The sequence below is a fragment of the Triturus cristatus genome, chromosome 7, assembly GCF_964204655.1.
Source record: "Triturus cristatus chromosome 7, aTriCri1.1, whole genome shotgun sequence".
Classification (NCBI taxonomy): Eukaryota; Metazoa; Chordata; class Amphibia; order Caudata; family Salamandridae; genus Triturus; species Triturus cristatus.
This window is the reverse complement of record NC_140590.1, coordinates 866,765,851-866,785,777: the sequence shown is the minus strand read 5'-3', so window position 1 is coordinate 866,785,777 and position 19,927 is coordinate 866,765,851. Positions and strand designations below refer to the sequence as shown.

Here is a 19,927-nt window from a genome sequence, read left to right as displayed (position 1 = left end):
TAAGCATAGCACATCTGCGGACAAACCATACCCCAGACCCCCAACTCCCACCAAGAGACCAATGCACCCAAGTATGCAACATCTCAGCACTGCATAAGCACAGAAGCCAGAGGCACACAGCACACAGCACACAGCTGCAGAGGTGACTCCCCCAAAATGTGGCACACACACATTACATGCAGAGCACATCAACATTGACAACAATGTGGTACAAACCGCAACACGTCCACAACAGAACAGAGGACACAACTGGTGCCGCATGCGCAAAGAAACTGGCCAATCACATATGGCATAGCAGGGAAATGTGAGATGCTGATGTACAAGTACAAACACACATCTGTGGTGTTGTCGAAATGTCCACTGTCCCGCATCAAATAGGCAGATCCCCCAAACAGTCACACTGTACACTGTCATGCAGTCTGAATGTAAACATGTACAATTTGTCAACATACATGTGAACACAATGTTAAACTGCATCTCCCCTTTACATTGCAGGGGGAAATCCAACACCAACACCTCCTGCAGAGCAGTCCGAACCTCTCTTCTCTGATGACAAAGAGGACCACCACACCTTCAACTTCAATGCCCTCCAACAGCTTGTGGAGTGCCTCCGCAGCCCACTTCCAGGAGCAGGGCAGCCCAGCTCCTATGAGGAGAACCCACCCCTGCACAGAATACACAGCAGGCAGCACCCACCACCACTGCTGCCTCCCAGGATCCCCACGACAAACACATGGCCTTCCAATGCCGTGTGTTGGGGTGCCAGGAGAAGCTGGCTGAACAGGTGCAGGTGGGGTTCGACCGCATGGCAGCCAAACTAGACGCCATACGTGGGTGTCTAAGTCCCATCAGGGACCACTCACAGTCCCTAACAGACACCCACAGTCCTCTCCATGCTCTCCAATGAACCATGGCTGACATTGCAAGAGTCCTGACTCTGCAACAAGAACGACTGTCCAGTCAGAGTGGCTCCAGCGAACTCGCCCGGGAGTTGGGACACATGCAGAGGATCATGGAGAACATGGAGCCTACGCAGGCAGAAAGAGCGGCTGCCACGGCTGCACACCAGCGAGAGGTAGCTGGGTCCCTCAATGCCCTAAAGACCCTCATCACGGCATTGCTGCCACAAGGCCTGGCGCTGATGCATGCTGCTGCCCCATCCACATCTCTGGCCCCTGATGTGTCAGTGCCACACAGTGCGGCAGACATTCCACCTCCGGCCTCTGAGGTGTCACTGTCACACAGTGCTGGAGACAGAACACCACCACCCACATGTGAGGCACATGCAACAGCAGAGGACGAAGATGCGGATGAATCTGCCTCCGTGGTCTGAAGGAAGCAGTAGCATTCATCTCCGCCATATGGCCTGTTTCTGCTTGGTTCTGCCCTCTGCATCATCACCTTCCACTGTCCCCCGTTGCACTCTGCGACACTCACCTTGGACCTCGACATGGACTGCCATATTCTGTTTGGTCACCAATGACACAGCTATCAGACTGCGGACTGAACTCCTCCTCTTCTGATGTACTTGTCATTCCCTGAAGGACACTGGCTGGCCCTCCATGGCCCTGTACTGCTCCAGCTGCAACACTCCACTGATTGTGCAATAAACATTCATGTCAACACAGATGTGTCATGTCTATGATCTTTAAAGTGTGGAAGTATGGATAAATGTAGGGTCAGTGATTTCCCCTTACATCCATGTTGCTCATGTTGTGGGACTTGGGTCACAGGGTGACACATTGCCGATTGCGGTCCGGGTGGCGCTGACACTACAACAGGGACACATCCATTAGTAACTTCCTTGTCCAGCCCAGGACGGAACCACGCCCAGAGCCCCGGACTGGCATGCGCCAGGACAGCCCACTCCGCTTATGCTCGCAGGGGACGACGACAATGCTACATGTCCCAGGTCTTCCCTGTAGGGATCTGCTGCTCACAGGTCTAGTTATCAGCATGCCACAGCCACTCCCACCCAGCACAGGCGTCACAGGACATGTGACCCTGCCAATAAAAAGGACCTGGCGCACGTGCTGGATGCCATTTCCACTCTCTAACTGGGTGTCTTTGTGTGGTTATCATTCATGCATGAGGGCCTAGGACCCTGCCACGTCACATTGCCCAGTGCCGGGGGTGACATGATGGTGTATGCACCACAGGACTCAATCATAAGGGGTCCACGGCTAGCGCTGCACAGACTTGGTGGCACCGGATACACTGCGGCAGGCACACTGCCACGGGACGGTGTCTTTCGGTGCACTGAGATAGGGGCACCTAAAGTGCTGAGCGGGTGTGCAGCCTGCAATGATGCGCCATCCTGGCGGTCCAGACTGGCAAGGATTAGTGTGATCCCTGCTGGACCGCAGTGTAGGCCTGAGCCAGCGGGCAGTGCGGGCCTGCCGCCACGTGTTGTAGCCTCGCGGTTCACAGAGTTAGTGGCACCTCAAGAGCTCAGCGGGTGTGCAGCCTGCGTTGATGCCATGTGCACTAATATGGTCTCTGCCATTGCGAATTCAAGACCCAGAATCAAGTGTGTGACCTGGTGGCCAGCGGTGCAGGGCTGAATGATGTGGAGGGTGCCATGGTCGCGGGCTACGGGCTTGGAGCTCCCCCCGGCATGTGGTGGGCCCTCTTGGAGACACACCATTGGCTGAAGGTGAGCAGTGGGTTGCGCAGAGGCGGGCAATCACTGCTGGGTGGCAGGGGGGATTGGGGTGCAGCAGCCTGGTTACGCAGGGGCGGGCAATCACTGCTGGGTGGCGGGGGGCTGGGGTGCAGCAGCCTAGTTATGCTGGGGTGGGCAATCACCGCTGGGTGGCGGGGGGGCTGGGGTGCAGCAGCCTGGTTGCGCAGGGGCGGGTAAGCAATGATGGTGTGTGCAACTGTATGGACTCTGCCATTCATGTCTCTGGAAACTGTTCCAGATGAGGGACCTGTGGGACTGCAGTGTATACCGGCACGTGGTTGAAGACACACCGGTGGCAGCAGGTGAGCCGTGAGGCCTGGGTCCGCAGTGTCGGCACTCTCTCTCCCTCTCTCCCTCTCTCGCTCTCTCTCTCTCTCCCTCTCTCTCTCTCCCCTTCTCTCCCTCTTTGCCTCTCTTTCTCTCATTATCTCTATCTCTCTCTCTCTTTCGCTCTCTCTCTCTGTACTTTGATGAGCGCATGACACACCTTCTTATCTAGATTTCTGTCTTGCAGGCTGTGACCTACAGAGTGTCCTGAGAAGACCCGCCATGACTCAGAATTGTTGTTTTGGGTTTATTCTGTAATAAACGTCTTATTTGGATATTATGAGATGAATGTATGATTTCCCTTTTTTTGACCACACGTATGTTAGGTGTTGTGACTGTGATACTTCAGGCGAATAGTTTGGTTCATGATTTCGTGGAGTTGATGTGCAATATCTTTGTCCAAAGGAGGGGGGCCCGGGTGCTGCCCCTATGGGGGTGGTGGTGGTGGATGTTGTTGCCCTGTTGGCATATTGGGGTTCCGGGCTACATGTTCATTTGCTCCAGGGCATCTGTTGTTCTTCATGTGTGGCTGTGGGTTGTGCTCCCTTGTCTGGTTCCGGTTGTCGTCCAACTTTACACCAGGTAAGGGCAGGTGTTAAAATCCTGCTGCCAACGCGCCTTATCGCATGTTTTGTGATCTTATCGCTGATCTGGCTGGTCGTTGAGAATGTTGTGGCATGGTGTTGTTGCGGCTTTTTGCGTGGGAACGCCTACTCTTCATCTCATTAGCAATAGTTGCCGGGGTCATCTGTGGCGATGTTTTTTGCGGATGCTATCACAGGTAAACTGGTGGTATCGGCTGTTTGCACCAGCTTGTGAATGGGGCGATACAGTGCCGATAACTCGGCGATAGATCTTTGAGAATATGCCCCATAGTTTCTATATATTTTTACGAAAATGACACAGAGTACTGCAATACTTCCAAGGAGGTACTGCGGTACTTAATTATTTTTGTTTTTTTTGACATGTAAAAAAAAAAATCAAAAATACTGTAATACATTATATTTTACAAATATAGTGTACTGCAGTGTTTTATATTTTTTACTTATTTAATTCTTTATAAAAAAAAAAAAGAGTGGATGGAGTACAAGAGAAACACCAACAAAGTACAGTGCAACCTCAAAACAATAAAGAACAAATAGGTACATTTCTATGAAAATATGGCACTTTGTAGCTACCAGCTTGGTACTCTGTAAATCTTTTTTTTAAATGTATAGAAAAATATAAATACATTTCCCTACCTATTAACACTTTAATAACATGGTAATAGGTGGGGGATTAATAATAAAACCCAATACTTAAATATCATTAAGGCCCTAACCCCGTACACATGTAAAGTGTATTAAAAGAAATATGTCTACCTTTTAATTTTGTAACGGCAGTCAGTAGACAATTACATACTGCCTTGTCATTGGCATGTACTGCGGTAGACCGCAAAGTTACTGCAGTATACCGTGGCACAATATATAACTAAGGGACACATGTATTATTGTATTGTGTTACCGTTGCGCAAAGTCTTACATGGGCAGCGCAGTACTTAAGTCACATTTACAAAGCAACACAGGCCACCAGCTTAGCCTTGCGTTGCTTGGTAAATCTGGTGAAACACAAGGCAGTGGAAATCACCGTCTTGCGTTAATCTGCACACCATATTCAACATTCATGAAAACTTTAAGCAACATCCGTATGCCACGCCACTCCACTGTACACCACTGCACTCTATGACACTGCACTCTACACCACTAGAGTGTACACTACTTCACTATATGCTATTCTAGTCTACATCACTTCACTGTAAGCCACTCTAATCTATGCTATTCCACTGTACACCATTCCACTGTACGCCACTCAACTGTACGCCACTCAACTGTACACCACACTACTGTATGCCACGCCACGCTATGATACTCCACTGTTCACCTCTCCAATCTACATTATTCCACTATACACAACTACACTATGCGCCACTCCACTGTATTCTATACCACTCTACCACACTCCACTGTACACTAATACACTATACACCAATCCACTCTAAGCTATTCCACTGTATGCAACTCCACTCTACACCACTCCCACTCTATGGTATTCCACTATAGCTCTCTCCACTGTACGCCACTCCACTGTATGCCACCCCACTGTACGCCATTCCACTCTATGCTATTTCACTCTAGGCCACTCCAGTGTACGGCACTCCACTGTACACTACTTCACTCCTCGCCAATCTACTCTATACTATACCAATGTATACAACCCTACTCTATGCCACACCACTCTATGCTATTTCACTCTACCCTGCTCCACTATATGGCACTACACTTTATGGCACTCAACTCTATGCTACTCGACTGTATGCTGTGTCACTCTATAGCACTGCACTGTACACCACTCAAATCTATGTAGTTGGGAAATGGTTAGCAGACCCCAAACTGCCTAAAAGTTCAAAATGCCAGATAATGTGCAGGAAAAAATGGACTGAGCCAACAACAAAAAGACACATTTCCTACTTTGCCGGTTAGCAAGTAAAAATCTCTATGTATTTTTTTTGTCTTCTTAAGCTCACAAACCACGCACTCACCGTGCTAGACTTTGACGCCTGGTGACATATTTCTTTGAGCCTCCCTTTCATTTGATTTGTGATATCCTCTCCTGTTTTCAGCTGATATATCTTACTGCAACCACAGGGGTAATCGCGGGACGATTCCATCTCTAAATTTGGAAAAATCATTTGGAAGTTAATTGCTTTACTGGAAAAAGTCATTCTTGACTGAAATCACAGCATGGAGCAGACCCGTGTGATCATTAAGTCTTTTTCCAAGCAGGAGTATATGTTTTGAAACAATTGCCATTTCAGATTTCTAAAATACACTTTTATAACTGCACATAGCAAATGGCATACATTACTAAGAACCTACACCATACAAGGTGAACGGGGGCATTCACAAAGGTTTGGCTTCAGCTTGTGAGCTGCATTAGACAATTTTTTCTTGTTGAAAACAGCTGTAAAACAGTATTAGAGGATTTCAAAAAGACAAGTGTGCACTGAGGTTCCCAGCCCTCAAGAAACGTATCATTTTAAATGGTTTAAATGGCATGTACTGCTGTGGATGACCCTTTCACGAGTCATGACTCTACCTTTGCCATTCCCAGCATCGTCTTGGCTGAAGTCACCCGGAAGCCTTTGGTCGCCCTTCTTCTTGTCTGCCAATGGAAGTTGTTTATTTCCCCTCGGTACTCTCACAGGCGCAGGAGCTGCCAGGCTCTGCACTGCTGCGGACTGCTGGTGCCCCTTAAATATTATGAAAAGCACACAAGGATCATACAAATAAACAGCTTATCACCAAGAGCTCATTTACAGTTTTCATTCTCTTTGACATCTGATCAAACTGCATGGGTTTTACCAGCATATGCTTAAAGGCTGTGCCAGTCGAATGCTCCGTTGTGCTGATCAGCTATGGCTATTGACCCCTTCATGATTCAAATGAAATTGTTTCTGGAGGGAGATTTTGTTAAAGTCTCCAAAGGAAAACACATGGGGGAGTTTTACTTGGATTTTATGCTGTGTTTGCGTCACAAAAGTGAGGCAAATCGGTGCAAAATCTTTTTTTCTGATTTACTTTCCAGCACTAAACTTGTTTAGCACTGGAAATAACGTGAAAGTAAAGTAAAGCAGCTCTTTGCATTACTAGCACCAAGGAGGCGCACCATGGGTGGAACATGGGCTTTCCACTTAAACTACCCAAGGTTTCTGACACTAAACCCAATTTACTAAATAAAGTAGACAGGGTTAAGCGTCAGAAAATAGTGCCCTTTTCAAGTAGGCGCAGAAATGCTTTCATTTCTCCTTCCTTTTCCGACTTTGTACGTGTGCTGCACTTTACAGCACACATACAAAGAGGGAAAAGAGTTAAAGTCAGTCTATGCATAATATTTTTTCACTGGAAAGGTACCCTTCCAGTACAAAACCTATCCTAGACTCACGGAGACACGGGTGTCTCTGTGGAGCACCGCACCTGATTTCAGCGTCGGCGCTAGGGAAAGGGTAGGAGAGTGCTATATTTCTGTAAATTATGTGCTCTCCTCCTCTCCCCTTTTCAAGCAGCGCAGCATTTGTGACTGATACACTGTGCTGCATAAATAAGTGATACATCTGGCCCCATGTGTTTAGAGGGTGTTCTAGCAAGGCTCCAAGAAACATACTATGGAAATCCGAGAGGAATGTTTGAGGAGCCAAAAATAAAGGCTTAACCTCACAAGTGGTCTAAAACTGGAAGGAAGTGTTAAATATCTATCAGAGGAGATAGTTGAATCTCTGCAAGTGAGCCTGGTGTCCATGAAAGAACCTAAGACCCGATATATCAATGTGAGGTTTGTTTAATTGTTCTGTGAACTCGCCTTCATTCTGGGAAGTGGCTGTTGTACTAATCAGCTGCTTCACAAAATAGTCATTCAATGACGGTCAGAAAAACGCCTACCTCGTTAATATTTTTGAGACAGGAGTACTTTTATATCTAATTACAAATAGCTGCAAATGTATGGACACAATACTGTAATGGACCTTCATGGATGCATGTACAGACCTCCAAACGTTAATTCACGTTTAAGAGTTATGACTTTTTTAAAGCTGCACCAACTCCTTATAGAGAAATGGTTTGCTTTCAAAATTAAATGTTCATATTCAGTGATATAGGTTATATGATGAGTAAATAAATGGAATTGTTAGAATGGGTCTCAACTTGAGTGTCCACTTGAGTGTTGTCGATGAACATATGCATATTTTGTTGGATCAACATCTAAATATGAATTTGATTTGGTGGACATGCTTTTTACTTTCTGCGGCGTATGTGTGTGTGTGTGTGGATGTGCGTGTGTGTGCTCGCGCGCTATCGTTGTTTGGAAGCAGTGTTACCTGTACAGTGAAAGTCTGGGGTGTGAGGTGGAAACAAATAGGGCGGTTAGAGGGACATTTTGTGGAGGTCATGGATGAGGAAATCTCTGTAAGCTTTCTGCATAGAACTGTAAAATGTGTTGTAGGAGAGTAGGGTCTGCTATCCTATGGTCACCCCAAATTTTTGCTTTTTGCTTCACTGGTTTTTGACATATTGAGGCTGTGGGCCTGCCAATCAGACCCCCAGCCTGCTGTTCTCTCTACTAAATGTACACTATGCACCCTAGGTGCATAACCAATTGGAAGTGGATCACCCTGTGAGCCCCTGTACCAGTGTACACTAGGTACCCAGGGCATTGGTGTATCTAAGGCCTGCCAGGGGCTGAAGCATGTATTATGCCACCCCAGGCTTGGCCTAACAAATTTGACACAACTGGCTGATCATTCAGCTGGGGTAAGTTGGTGTAACCACCTCTTACTTAGGTGTAGTATACCTATACCTAACCTTAAATGGGACACATGTTAACCTATAAGTCACTCCTATGGCAGGCCTTAACAATCCTGAAGGCAGAGTGCTTGGTTCCATGTGAGGTGGTGCTCTGGCATGAGCTGAGCCTGTCTGCAGTGGTCGGAACCACTTCCTTCTACTGTTTCCAGATATCGTCATACCATATACTCTTAAGTGCATTATGAACCTCGCGGTTAAATGCTATCTTTGGTTTGGCTTTATCAAAACATGTCGAGTAAGGTGTCATACGAATTGGAATACTAACCCCTCGCCAATTCTGGCGACGGGGTTAGCATTCCACCCTTCTAGAGGGACACGACATGTACAGTACCTGAAACCCGGGTAAAATCAGACATAGCCTCAGCTCCACAAAATGGATGCTGCCACCACAGACACAAGTCTGCCCTCCTGCTGCTGGGAGTCCTTCCAGCTTGGGAGGTGTGGACAAAGGGTTTCCTGCCAGGGGAGGTGTGTGCACTACCCCAGACAGGATTTTGTGTATTGGTCAGGTAGGGCTTGAAAGAAACCAGACATGCCTGAGGCTCACAAGGAGCCTCGGTGCATATGCCAGTTCAATCCGGTCCTGGGGCACACCAGTCCCGGGCCTGGGGCGAGCTGGACAAAGGATTGGGGGTGTAACCACCCCCCTTCCTGGTCCCACCCTTAGGGAGGGACCTAGCAGGTAGTCCGGCCCCTAGAATCCGCTTAAAGGTAGGAGCTGTGTCCTAAGACTTCAGACATCCTGGAATCAACTTGAAACTAAGAAGAAGACGGGAACTTCGACATTCTGCTGCACAGAAGACTGAAGGAAATCTCCCCTGTGGTCAGGGAGTGACCACCTTGCTAACGCAAGCACCATCCAGCGAGTCAACGTCTGCTTTGCCGCCGCCTCCCGCCGGAGCCCGAGCCCAGAGACTGACAAGACCTGGACCTCCAGACATCTCACCGCCTGATCCACAGTCCCTGAAAAGAGGAGACCCGTGGAGGCACCGAGACACGTGGAGCCAGCCATCTTGAAACGACCACGACAAGCTGCAAGTGCAACAACCGAGGCTCCCTCCAAGTTGTGCTTTGGGATCTGAGAAGCCCAACCCTCGAGCAGCATCTGCACTAAAGGTGAGCCCTCCAGCATCTCCACGATCTGCGTGGGGCCCTTCTGCATTTTGCCACTCGACGTGCCTAACCGGTTGCTGGCCCGCTGGCTAGTGGCCATCTTGGCAACGAACTTCAAGAAATACACCACTGGTCTGGTTGCTCCAGACTGGCCCTTGCTCCCCTCCAAAGGAGCAATCCCTCTGACCTTGCTGGTCAGAACCATCAGCTTATTTTGTTTTTCACAACAATTGCTTTTGCCAAGGCCTGTTTGCTTCGATCAAGTCGCCGACACCGCCAACAGCGAGAGCCTGCGTGGGACAGCTCGTGAACCGACTCCTGGACGTCGTCAACCTTCAGGGACCACGTGGCTGCAGAGACAAGCTACACCTTTCTTCCTGTTTTCACCCGACATCGCCTGGTACCCACCTGGTGCCACGCTGGTCACTGGCTAGTGACTGTGAACACTGTCCCTTCTGCTTACAGGTCTTCTACAACTCCGATCCACCCTTGGATCCACCGCATCTCTTCCGGACCGACCGCCTGCAGCATCTTTGTCCACAGGCTCCACTGAACAGATAGAAGAAACCCGACGCACTTCGAGGCCTATGCACCCGCTTCCTGTGGGTGAGGTAAAGCTGGCACTCCGGTGCCCAAGTGTAGAGTATCATCTCTAGTGTCTGTGTTTCCAATCTTAAGGCCATAGTCCATCCGGAAGATCCTTTTTGCAGTAACTTTGTACTTTTTACGCACCCATTGAAACCTATGGGAGCACGCGTGTGACTATTTGCTCTGCACACGCCACCCGTGGACCTCCTGGTCACTAACTGAAGTTAGCTCCTTGTAGGCCCAGCGATTCTAGAGGCCCTAGGCCTTTTCCCTTTTCTGTTCGTGGTACTTATACCACTATTTTAGTATATGGTTTGAGCGGTCACCAGGGCCTATCCATATAAAGTGCAACTTCTGTGTATTCTACTGTAATCTTGTTTGACGATTTGTGCTCCTGTGCTCATAAAGAGACTAGGGGTTACTTTGAGAAATAAATACATATATATTTTGAATATATGTCTGTGTGGTGTCCTTTCATTGGTATAAAAGGGGGTTACATTTGGTAAAACAGCTGGCTTAACACGCTTCACGAGTTTAGCCTCAAAGACTGCTTAGCCTACGCTACCACTAGGGCAGCTAGTCCGAAAAGGTTGACTTACAACCACACCATAAGGGTTGCTTGACATGGTAAAGGTGGTCACTTTAACTAGTGAACATCATATACCAGGCCAACTTCTCACATTGGTGAGCAGCGGTTGGATTTGAGCTTGCTGTGTTTTACCATTGTAATCTCTTGGTTACCAATTGAAAGATCACATAGGTACCTGTAGGTACATATAAAACAAGATTAGATATACTTAAGTTCTACTGAACTTAGTTGTTGGAGAGCAAAGGGAGTAGCACACCCTGACTACAACTACTAGATAGGTTTAGTAGGTAAACCCAAGTGTAGGTAGATTGCAACACATCCACCCACACTTAAGAGCAATGGCTGGGGCAGAGGGGTCCACTGTACCCATCTCTGTTGAGAGTGACCCCCAGAGGGCACCAACCATCTTTGCTACCCTTAATCAAAATGAGCTCAGGCAGTTGGCAAATATCAGGGGCCTTAAACAGCCCAAGAATCCTACTTCTGCTGAACTCAGGGAGCTTTTACAGGCTGATGAAGATCAGAAAGCTCTCAGGAAAGCCTCCCAGTTAGGCCCCTTAGGGTCAGGAACAGGAGGCCCCCCTTCTGAAGATGCTACTGAAGTACCCCTTTCCAATAGCCATCCCTTAGATGAGAATCATACTACAGAGGAGGAAAGTGGTGAGGATACAGAAAGTAGTGAGGATGAAGGGAGAAATAGCCCAGTGCCAAGTGTTATACTTGGCCCAGCTAAACTAAGGCTATTGGGGACTGACAATGGGATCATCCTATTGAATCTCCCCAGTGGACTTAACCAGGGGCTTGGGAGGCAAAGGAATCGCTCAGGTGACTCTAATGCTTCTCATGCCTCTAGAGGCTCTCAAGGTCACTCCAGGAGAAGGATGACCACCCCTCAGAGGAGGGAACATGAGGCCAGAATGCAGGAAGCCCAGCTGAGGATCAGGAAGCAGGAGCTAGAAGTGGCCCTGATGGAAGAGAAACTGAGTAAGGCTAGGCAACCTAGAGAGAGTGGGTCTATACCCACTGGTGGCAGCATTGTCCCTAAGGACAAAGATAGGGTCTTTGATAATAGGAACCTGTCTAAGGTTGTGCCCCCCTACAAAAGTGGGGACGACATCCACAAATGGATGACTGCTCTTGAGAGAGCCTGCAAAGTGCAGCAGGTTCCTGAAGACCAGTGGGCAGCAATCCTCTGGCTCTCCTTTGAAGGAAGAGGCAGAGACAGACTCCTCACTGTTAGGGAGGAGGATGTCAGAAATTACAGAGTCCTGAAGAGTGTCCTAGTTGATGGGTTAGGCTTAACCACTGAACAGTACAGGTTAATGTTCAGAGACACCCAGAAGACACAGACTCAGGACTGGTCTGAATACATTGAATGTGCCACTAAGGCTTTGGAGGGTTGGTTGCTGGGAAGTAAGGTATCTGATTTTACAGGATTGTATAATTTGATGATGAGAGAACAGATTTTAAATAACTGTCAAAACCAGCAACTGCATCAACACTTGGTTGACTCAGATCTGACCTCTCCCCAAGAATTGGGAAAGAAGGCAGACAAATGGGTCAGAACCAGGGTTAAGCAAAAGAACCAGAACCAGGGCCAAGGGGGTGATCAGAAGAAAACAGACCAAAAGGGTGGAGATCAGAAATCTAAAGACCAGAAGTCTTCAACAGGGCCCCAAACTACTGCTAAGGAGGGTGGGTCCCAACAGTCCAAAAAGAAGAAAGAAGGTCAAAAGAAACCCTGGTGCAATCATTGCAAAAATACAACTCACTGGACTAGTGATTGCAAAAAGGGTGGAGCCCCCAACACTGTTGCCCCTAAGGCACCTGCTCCTAGTACTACTGTTAGCAGTGTTGGTCCCCAGACAAAGGGTGTAGTGGGAATCACTATGGGAACTGAAGGAGATTCTGACTTAGACAGAACCCTGACACAGGCAGTCCTGATCTGTGATGGGGACATTGATTTGTCCCTGACTGTGAGCCCCAGTAACTTGGGCAAGTACAGACAGACTCCTTTAATTAATGAAAAAGTGGCTCAAGCCTACAGGGACACATGTGCCAGTGTCACCATGGTGACACCCGGCTTTGTGGACCCTGGACAGTACATACCAGGTGAGAATTACCTGGTGACCAATGCCAGCAACGCCACTACTTCACATAGTGTGGCAGTTGTTAACTTCTCATGGGGAGGGGTAACTGGCCTCAAAAGGGTTGTGGTTAGTGCAGACCTCCCAGTAGAATGTTTGTTGGGCAATGACCTAGAGAGTTCTCTATGGTCAGAAGTGGAGTACAGGACACATGCAGAGATGTTAGGTATATCACCACATGTCCTTGCTGTGACCAGGTCACAGGCCAAAAAGTGCCTTACTGAACTACAGGTCTTGGATCCTGGAACAATGGACCAAGCACCTACCAAGAAGAAGAACAGGAGGGTAAAGGCTGTGCCTTCCCCCCTGCCTCAGAGTGATGATCAACCTTCCCAGGAAGCTGATCTAGAGAACCCTGAAGGAACTGTCCCTGAAGAGCTTGAACCTGATCAGGTTGAGTTTCTGGGGACAGGGGGACCTTCCAGGGCTGATTTGAGGCAGGCTCAGTTATCCTGTCCCTCTCTTGAACCCCTCAGATAGTTGGCTGCTGCTGAGGCTGCTGGGAATGCTCAAGGTACCCATAAAGTGTATTGGGATGATGGGCTCCTTTATTCAGAGGCTAGAGACCCCAAGCCTGGTGCTACCAGGAGGTTGGTTATACCTCTGCAATTTAGGGGCTTCCTTCTTACCTTGGCCCATGATATTCCTTTAGCAGGACACTTAGGCCAGAACAAGACTTGGGACAGGCTTGTCCCTCACTTTCACTGGCCTCACATGAATGAAGATACAAAGGAGTTTTGTCGCTCCTGTGTGACCTGCCAAGCCAGTGGCAAATCAGGTGGCACAACTAAGGCCCCCCTAATACCACTACCTGTGGTGGGGGTCCCCTTTGAAAGAGTGGGAATAGATATAGTGGGTCTCATGGATCCTCCCACTGCATCTGGGCACAGATTTATACTGGTGGTAGTGGATCATGCCACCAGGTATCCAGAGGCAATTCCCCTTAGGACCACTACAGCACCTGTTGTGGCCAGGGCCCTGCTGGGAGTATTCTCCAGAGTGGGGTTTCCTAAGGAGGTAGTTTCTGACAGAGGTACCAACTTCATGTCAGGATACTTGACAGCTATGTGAAAGGAATGTGGTGTCAACTACAAGTTCACCACCCCTTATCACCCACAATGCAATGGGCTTGTTGAGAGATTCAACAAGACCCTAAAGGGTATGATCAAAGGATTACCTGAAAAGCTCAGGCGAAGATGGGACATCCTTCTACCCTGCCTTCTGTTTGCTTACAGATAGGTCCCACAAAAGGGGGTTGGCTACAGCCCCTTTGAATTGTTGTTTGGGCACCCTGTAAGAGGCCCACTGTGTTTGGTGAAGGAAGGATGGGAGTTACCTCTCAAAAAGCCTAAGCAAGACATAGTGGACTATGTACTTGGTCTCCGCTCCAGGATGGCTGAGTATATGGAGAAGGCATCCAAAAACCTTGAGGCAAGCCAGGCCTTACAGAAAGCTTGGCATGACCAAAAGGCTGTCTTGGTTGAGTTTCAGCCAGGACAGAAGGTATGGGTGTTGGAGCCAGTGGCCCCAGCAGCACTCCAAGACAAATGGTCTGGACCCCATACAATCCTGGAAAAGAAGGGAGAGGTTACCTACTTGGTGGACCTAGGAACTCCCAGGAGTCCCCACAGGGTACTCCATGTTAACAGGTTAAAAGTATATGTTGACAGGGCAGACATGGGCTTGCTCATGGCTACAGATGAGGGACAGGAGGAAGAGAGTGACCCTCTCCCAGACCTGTTGTCTCAGAACCCTGAAGATGGCTCAGTTGAAGGAGTGACCCTTGGAGGCAACCTCACTGCCCATCAGCAGACTGAATGTAGACAAGTTCTACAATCATTTCAACATCTGTTTTCCCTAATACCTAGCCAAACTGACTGGTGTACCCATGTGGTGGACACTGGTGACAGTCTGCCTGTAAAGAACAAGCTTTACAGACAACCTGACCACGTCAGGGACTGTATAAAGGCTGAGGTACATAAAATGCTGGAATTAGGTGTCATTGAACCCTCAGAGAGCCCCTGGGCTAGCCCAGTGGTTCTGGTCCCCAAACCTCACACCAAAGATGGCAAGAGAGAGATGAGGTTCTGTGTGGACTACAGGGGTCTCAATGCTGTCACCAGGACAGATGCACACCCTATTCCAAGGGCAGATGAGCTCATAGACAAACTAGCTTCTGCAAAGTTTTTGAGCACATTTGACTTGACAGCTGGCTATTGGCAAATCAGATTAGCTGAGGAGTCTAAGGCCAAAACAGCATTCTCAACCCCAGGTGGGCACTACCAGTTTGTGGTGATGCCCTTTGGTCTGAAGAATGCACCTGCCACCTTCCAAAGGTTGGTGAATCAAGTCCTTACTGGGTTGGATGACTTTTGTGCAGCATATCTTGATGACATTGCTGTCTTTAGCTCCACCTGGGAGGATCACCTGATCCACCTGAAGAAGGCTCTTGAGGCTCTGCAAAGGGCAGGCCTCACTATCAAGGCCACTAAGTGCCAGATAGGGCAGAGTAAGGTTGTGTATTTGGGCCACCTTGTAGGTGGAGGCCAAGTTCAACCACTGGAGAGTAAGATACAATCCATCAAGGACTGGTCCCCTCCAACCACCCAGACTCAAGTTCGAGCTTTCTTGGGCTTGACTGGGTACTACAGGAAGTTTGTTAAGAGCTATGGGTCCATTGTGACTCCTCTTAATGATCTGACATCCAAGAAGATGCCCAAAAAGGTTCAGTGGACAGTAAGCTGTCAAAAGGCATTTGATGACCTGAAGGAGGCCATGTGCTCTGCACCTATCCTGAAAAGTCCTGACTACTCCAAAGAGTTTATTGTCCAAACAGATGCTTCTGAGTTGGGTGTGGGAGCTGTGCTGTCACAACTTAATGTAGATGGTCAAGACCAACCCATTGCTTTTATTAGCAGAAGGTTGACCCCCAGAGAGAAGAATTGGTCAGCTATTGAGAGGGAGGCCTTTGCTGTGGTGTGGGCCCTGAAGAAGCTGAGGCCATACTTGTTTGGCACTCACTTCAAGATTCAGACCGACCATAAGCCCCTCTTGTGGCTAAATCAGATGAAGGGTGAAAACCCCAAACTGCTTAGGTGGTCCATTTCCCTACAGGGTATGGACTTTACAGTGGAGCACCGGCCAGGTACTGACCATGGGAATGCAGATGGTCTCTCCAGGTACTTCCACTTAGGACATGAAGACGAGACTGGTCAAGGCTAGTTTAATGTCCCTGCGTTTGGGGGGGGGGGGTTGTGTAGGAAAGTAGGGTCTGCTATCCTATGGTCACCCCAAATATTTGCTTTTTGCTTCACTGGTTTCTGACATATTGAGGCTGTGGGCCTGCCAATCAGACCCCCAGCCTGCTGTTCTCTCTACTAAATTTACACTATGCACCCTAGGTGCATAACCAATTGGAAGTGGATCACCCTGTGAGCCCCTGTACCAGTGTACACTAGGTACCCAGGGCATTGGTGTATCTAAGGCCTGCCAGGGGCTGAAGCATGTATTATGCCACCCCAGGCTTGGCCTAACAAATTTGACACAACTGGCTGATCATTCAGCTGGGGTAAGTTGGTGTAACCACCTCTTACTTAGGTGTAGTATACCTATACCTAACCTTAAATGGGACACATGTTAACCTATAAGTCACTCCTATGGCAGGCCTTAACAATCCTGAAGGCAGAGTGCTTGGTTCCATGTGAGGTGGTGCTCTGGCATGAGCTGAGCCTGTCTGCAGTGGTCGGAACCACTTCCTTCTACTGTTTCCAGATATCGTCATACCATATACTCTTAAGTGCATTATGAACCTCGCGGTTAAATGCTATCTTTGGTTTGGCTTTATCAAAACATGTCGAGTAAGGTGTCATACGAATTGGAATACTAACCCCTCGCCAATTCTGGCGACGGGGTTAGCATTCCACCCTTCTAGAGGGACACGACATGTACAGTACCTGAAACCCGGGTAAAATCAGACATAGCCTCAGCTCCACAAAATGGATGCTGCCACCACAGACACAAGTCTGCCCTCCTGCTGCTGGGAGTCCTTCCAGCTTGGGAGGTGTGGACAAAGGGTTTCCTGCCAGGGGAGGTGCGTGCACTACCCCAGACAGGATTTTGTGTATTGGTCAGGTAGGGCTTGAAAGAAACCAGACATGCCTGAGGCTCACAAGGAGCCTCGGTGCATATGCCAGTTCAATCCGGTCCTGGGGCACACCAGTCCCGGGCCTGGGGCGAGCTGGACAAAGGATTGGGGGTGTAACCACCCCCCTTCCTGGTCCCACCCTTAGGGAGGGACCTAGCAAGTAGTCCGGCCCCTAGAATCCGCTTAAAGGTAGGAGCTGTGTCCTAAGACTTCAGACATCCTGGAATCAACTTGAAACTAAGAAGAAGACGGGAACTTCGACATTCTGCTGCACAGAAGACTGAAGGAAATCTCCCCTGTGGTCAGGGAGTGACCACCTTGCTAACGCAAGCACCATCCAGCGAGTCAACGTCTGCTTTGCCGCCGCCTCCCGCCAGAGCCCGAGCCCAGAGACTGACAAGACCTGGACCTCCAGACCTCTCACCGCCCGATCCACAGTCCCTGAAAAGAGGAGACCCGTGGAGGCACCGAGACACGTGGAGCCAGCCATCTTGAAACGACCACGACAAGCTGCAAGTGCAACAACCGAGGCTCCCTCCAAGTTGTGCTTTGGGATCTGAGAAGCCCAACCCTCGAGCAGCATCTGCACCAAAGGTGAGCCCTCCAGCATCTCCACGATCTGCGTGGGGCCCTTCTGCATTTTGCCACTCGACGCGCCTAACCGGTTGTTGGCCCGCTGGCTAGTGGCCATCTTGGCGACGAACTTCAAGAAATACACCGCTGGTCTGGTTGCTCCAGACTGGCCCTTGCTCCCCTCCAAAGGAGCAATCCCTCTGACCTTGCTGGTCAGAACCATCAGCTTATTTCGTTTTTCACAACAATTGCTTTTGCCAAGGCCTGTTTGCTTCGGTCAAGTCACCGACACCGCCGACAGCGAGAACCTGCGTGGGACAGCTCGTGAACCGACTCCTGGATGTCGTCGACCTTCAGGGACCACGTGGCTGCAGAGACAAGCTGCACCTTTCTTCCTGTTTGCACCCGACATCGCCTGGTACCCACCTGGGGCCACGCTGGTCACTGGCTAGTGACTGTGAACACTGTCCCTTCTGCTTACAGGTCTTCTACAACTCCGATCCACCCTTGGATCCACTGCATCTCTTCCAGACCGACCGCCTGCAGCATCTTTGTCCACAGGCTCCACTGAACAGATAGAAGAAACCCGACGCACTTCGAGGCCTATGCACCCGCTTCCTGTGGGTGAGGTAAAGCTGGCACTCCGGTGCCCAAGTGTAGAGTATCATCTCTAGTGTCTGTGTTTCCAATCTTAAGGCCATAGTCCATCCGGAAGATCCTTTTTGCAGTAACTTTGTACTTTTTACGCACCCATTGAAACCTATGGGAGCACGCGTGTGACTATTTGCTCTGCACACGCCACCCGTGGACCTCCTGGTCACTAACTGAAGTTAGCTCCTTGTAGGCCCAGCGATTCTAGAGGCCCTAGGCCTTTTCCCTTTTCTGTTCGTGGTACTTATACCACTATTTTAGTATATGGTTTGAGCGGCCACCAGGGCCTATCCATATAAAGTGCAACTTCTGTGTATTCTACTGTAATCTTGTTTGATGATTTGTGCTCCTGTGCTCATAAAGAGACTAGGGGTTACTTTGAGAAATAAATACATATATATTTTGAATATATATCTGTGTGGTGTCCTTTCATTGGTATAAAAGGGGGTTACATTTGGTAAAACAGCTGGCTTAACACGCTTCACAAGTTTAGCCTCAAAGACTGCTTAGCCTACGCTACCACTAGGGCAGCTAGTCCGAAAAGGTTGACTTACAACCACACCATAAGGGTTGCTTGGCATGGTACAAGGTGATCACTTTAACTAGTGAGCATCATATACCAGGCCAACTTCTCACATGTGTATACAGTGCCTCTCTAAATAAACTGTAACTGTCTGTGGTCTCATGCTATCGTTGCAAATACACTGATCAGGGTGCTTCCAGATAAGGCAAAAGTGACACAGTGAACATCGGTTGCTTTGTAGGCATGGGGGGAACCCTTGCCCCAGCCTTTATCCCTTCAACTTGCTGCTGATCGGCTCGGGGAAGGGCAAGCAGTCAAAATTATAAATCATAAGAAAACACATTAGAGCCCTATTTACCATCTGGTCCATTGGCTACCTTTCAAGACACCAGACGCAAGGGTTGACATGTAGCAAAGAGTGAGAAAGGGGTACCAGTAGCTTTCCATGGGTACCCCTATCTGATGTTCACCCACAGAAACTAATCAAAAGATTACTTGAGGAGATCAGCATTCAAAGTAAGCAAAAGTCACAAAACGATAGCTCCTCGGGCTCAGCAGACTCCTGTTTAGTTCTGATGGCTGAAGGAAAAACAGGCAAAGGAAATTATGGAATGTAAGCAAAATTCATAGAGCCCTGCTTACTCTCTGTTCTTGCCACCGCATTCATGACTCCAGGCAACAGGGGTAGCAACGGTTGCGCCAGAGTTTCAAACGTGTGAGCCAGGGCTACTCCTAATTGATGTGCATTCACAATCAACACATTATCTAACAATTCGCCCAATTATGAAAGAAGCGAAGCCCACACAGGTCTGTTCTGCAATTAGTGATGGTGTCAGTAGATTCTGCAGCAGACTTCTCAGAGATCAGTTTCTGTAGGTTTCATATCTACACCGCTTCCCCAGTATTTGTTCCAGTGTCTTGTATTCCCTGAAACACACGAAATTTAGGTCCTCACCTGAAGCCGGCGAGTAATTTTTTCTCTCAGTAATACTGATGCGGTTTTCTTCTTTTCCCAACGTTGGTTTTTCACCACCTGCCAAATACAAAGGAATATGGGTGATGCATGGTCTATCTTTTGCTGCCATATAAAAATAATGTCAATAACACTCATGCAGCACACACCACAAACTCATTTGACTTTTGGGGCGGTCTACGGCTGCAGCCTCTGACAATTTTAGGATACAATGGTA

The 19,927-nt window shown here is 48.7% G+C and overlaps 1 protein-coding gene across 1 annotated transcript in view; it reads right to left on the bottom strand.

Moving 5' to 3' along the window:
* Positions 1 to 19,927, bottom strand: part of LOC146810779 (uncharacterized) — a 176,759-nt gene that overhangs the window by 46,196 nt on the left and 110,636 nt on the right. Inside the window, exons 6-8 of the mRNA XM_085614446.1 lie at positions 19,693 to 19,770; positions 6,149 to 6,302; positions 5,592 to 5,722 (exon numbers count right to left, since the gene is read on the bottom strand). Of these exons, the coding sequence (XP_085470572.1) occupies positions 5,592 to 5,722; positions 6,149 to 6,302; positions 19,693 to 19,770 (363 nt within the window). The remainder of the gene's footprint in view (positions 1 to 5,591; positions 5,723 to 6,148; positions 6,303 to 19,692; positions 19,771 to 19,927) is intronic.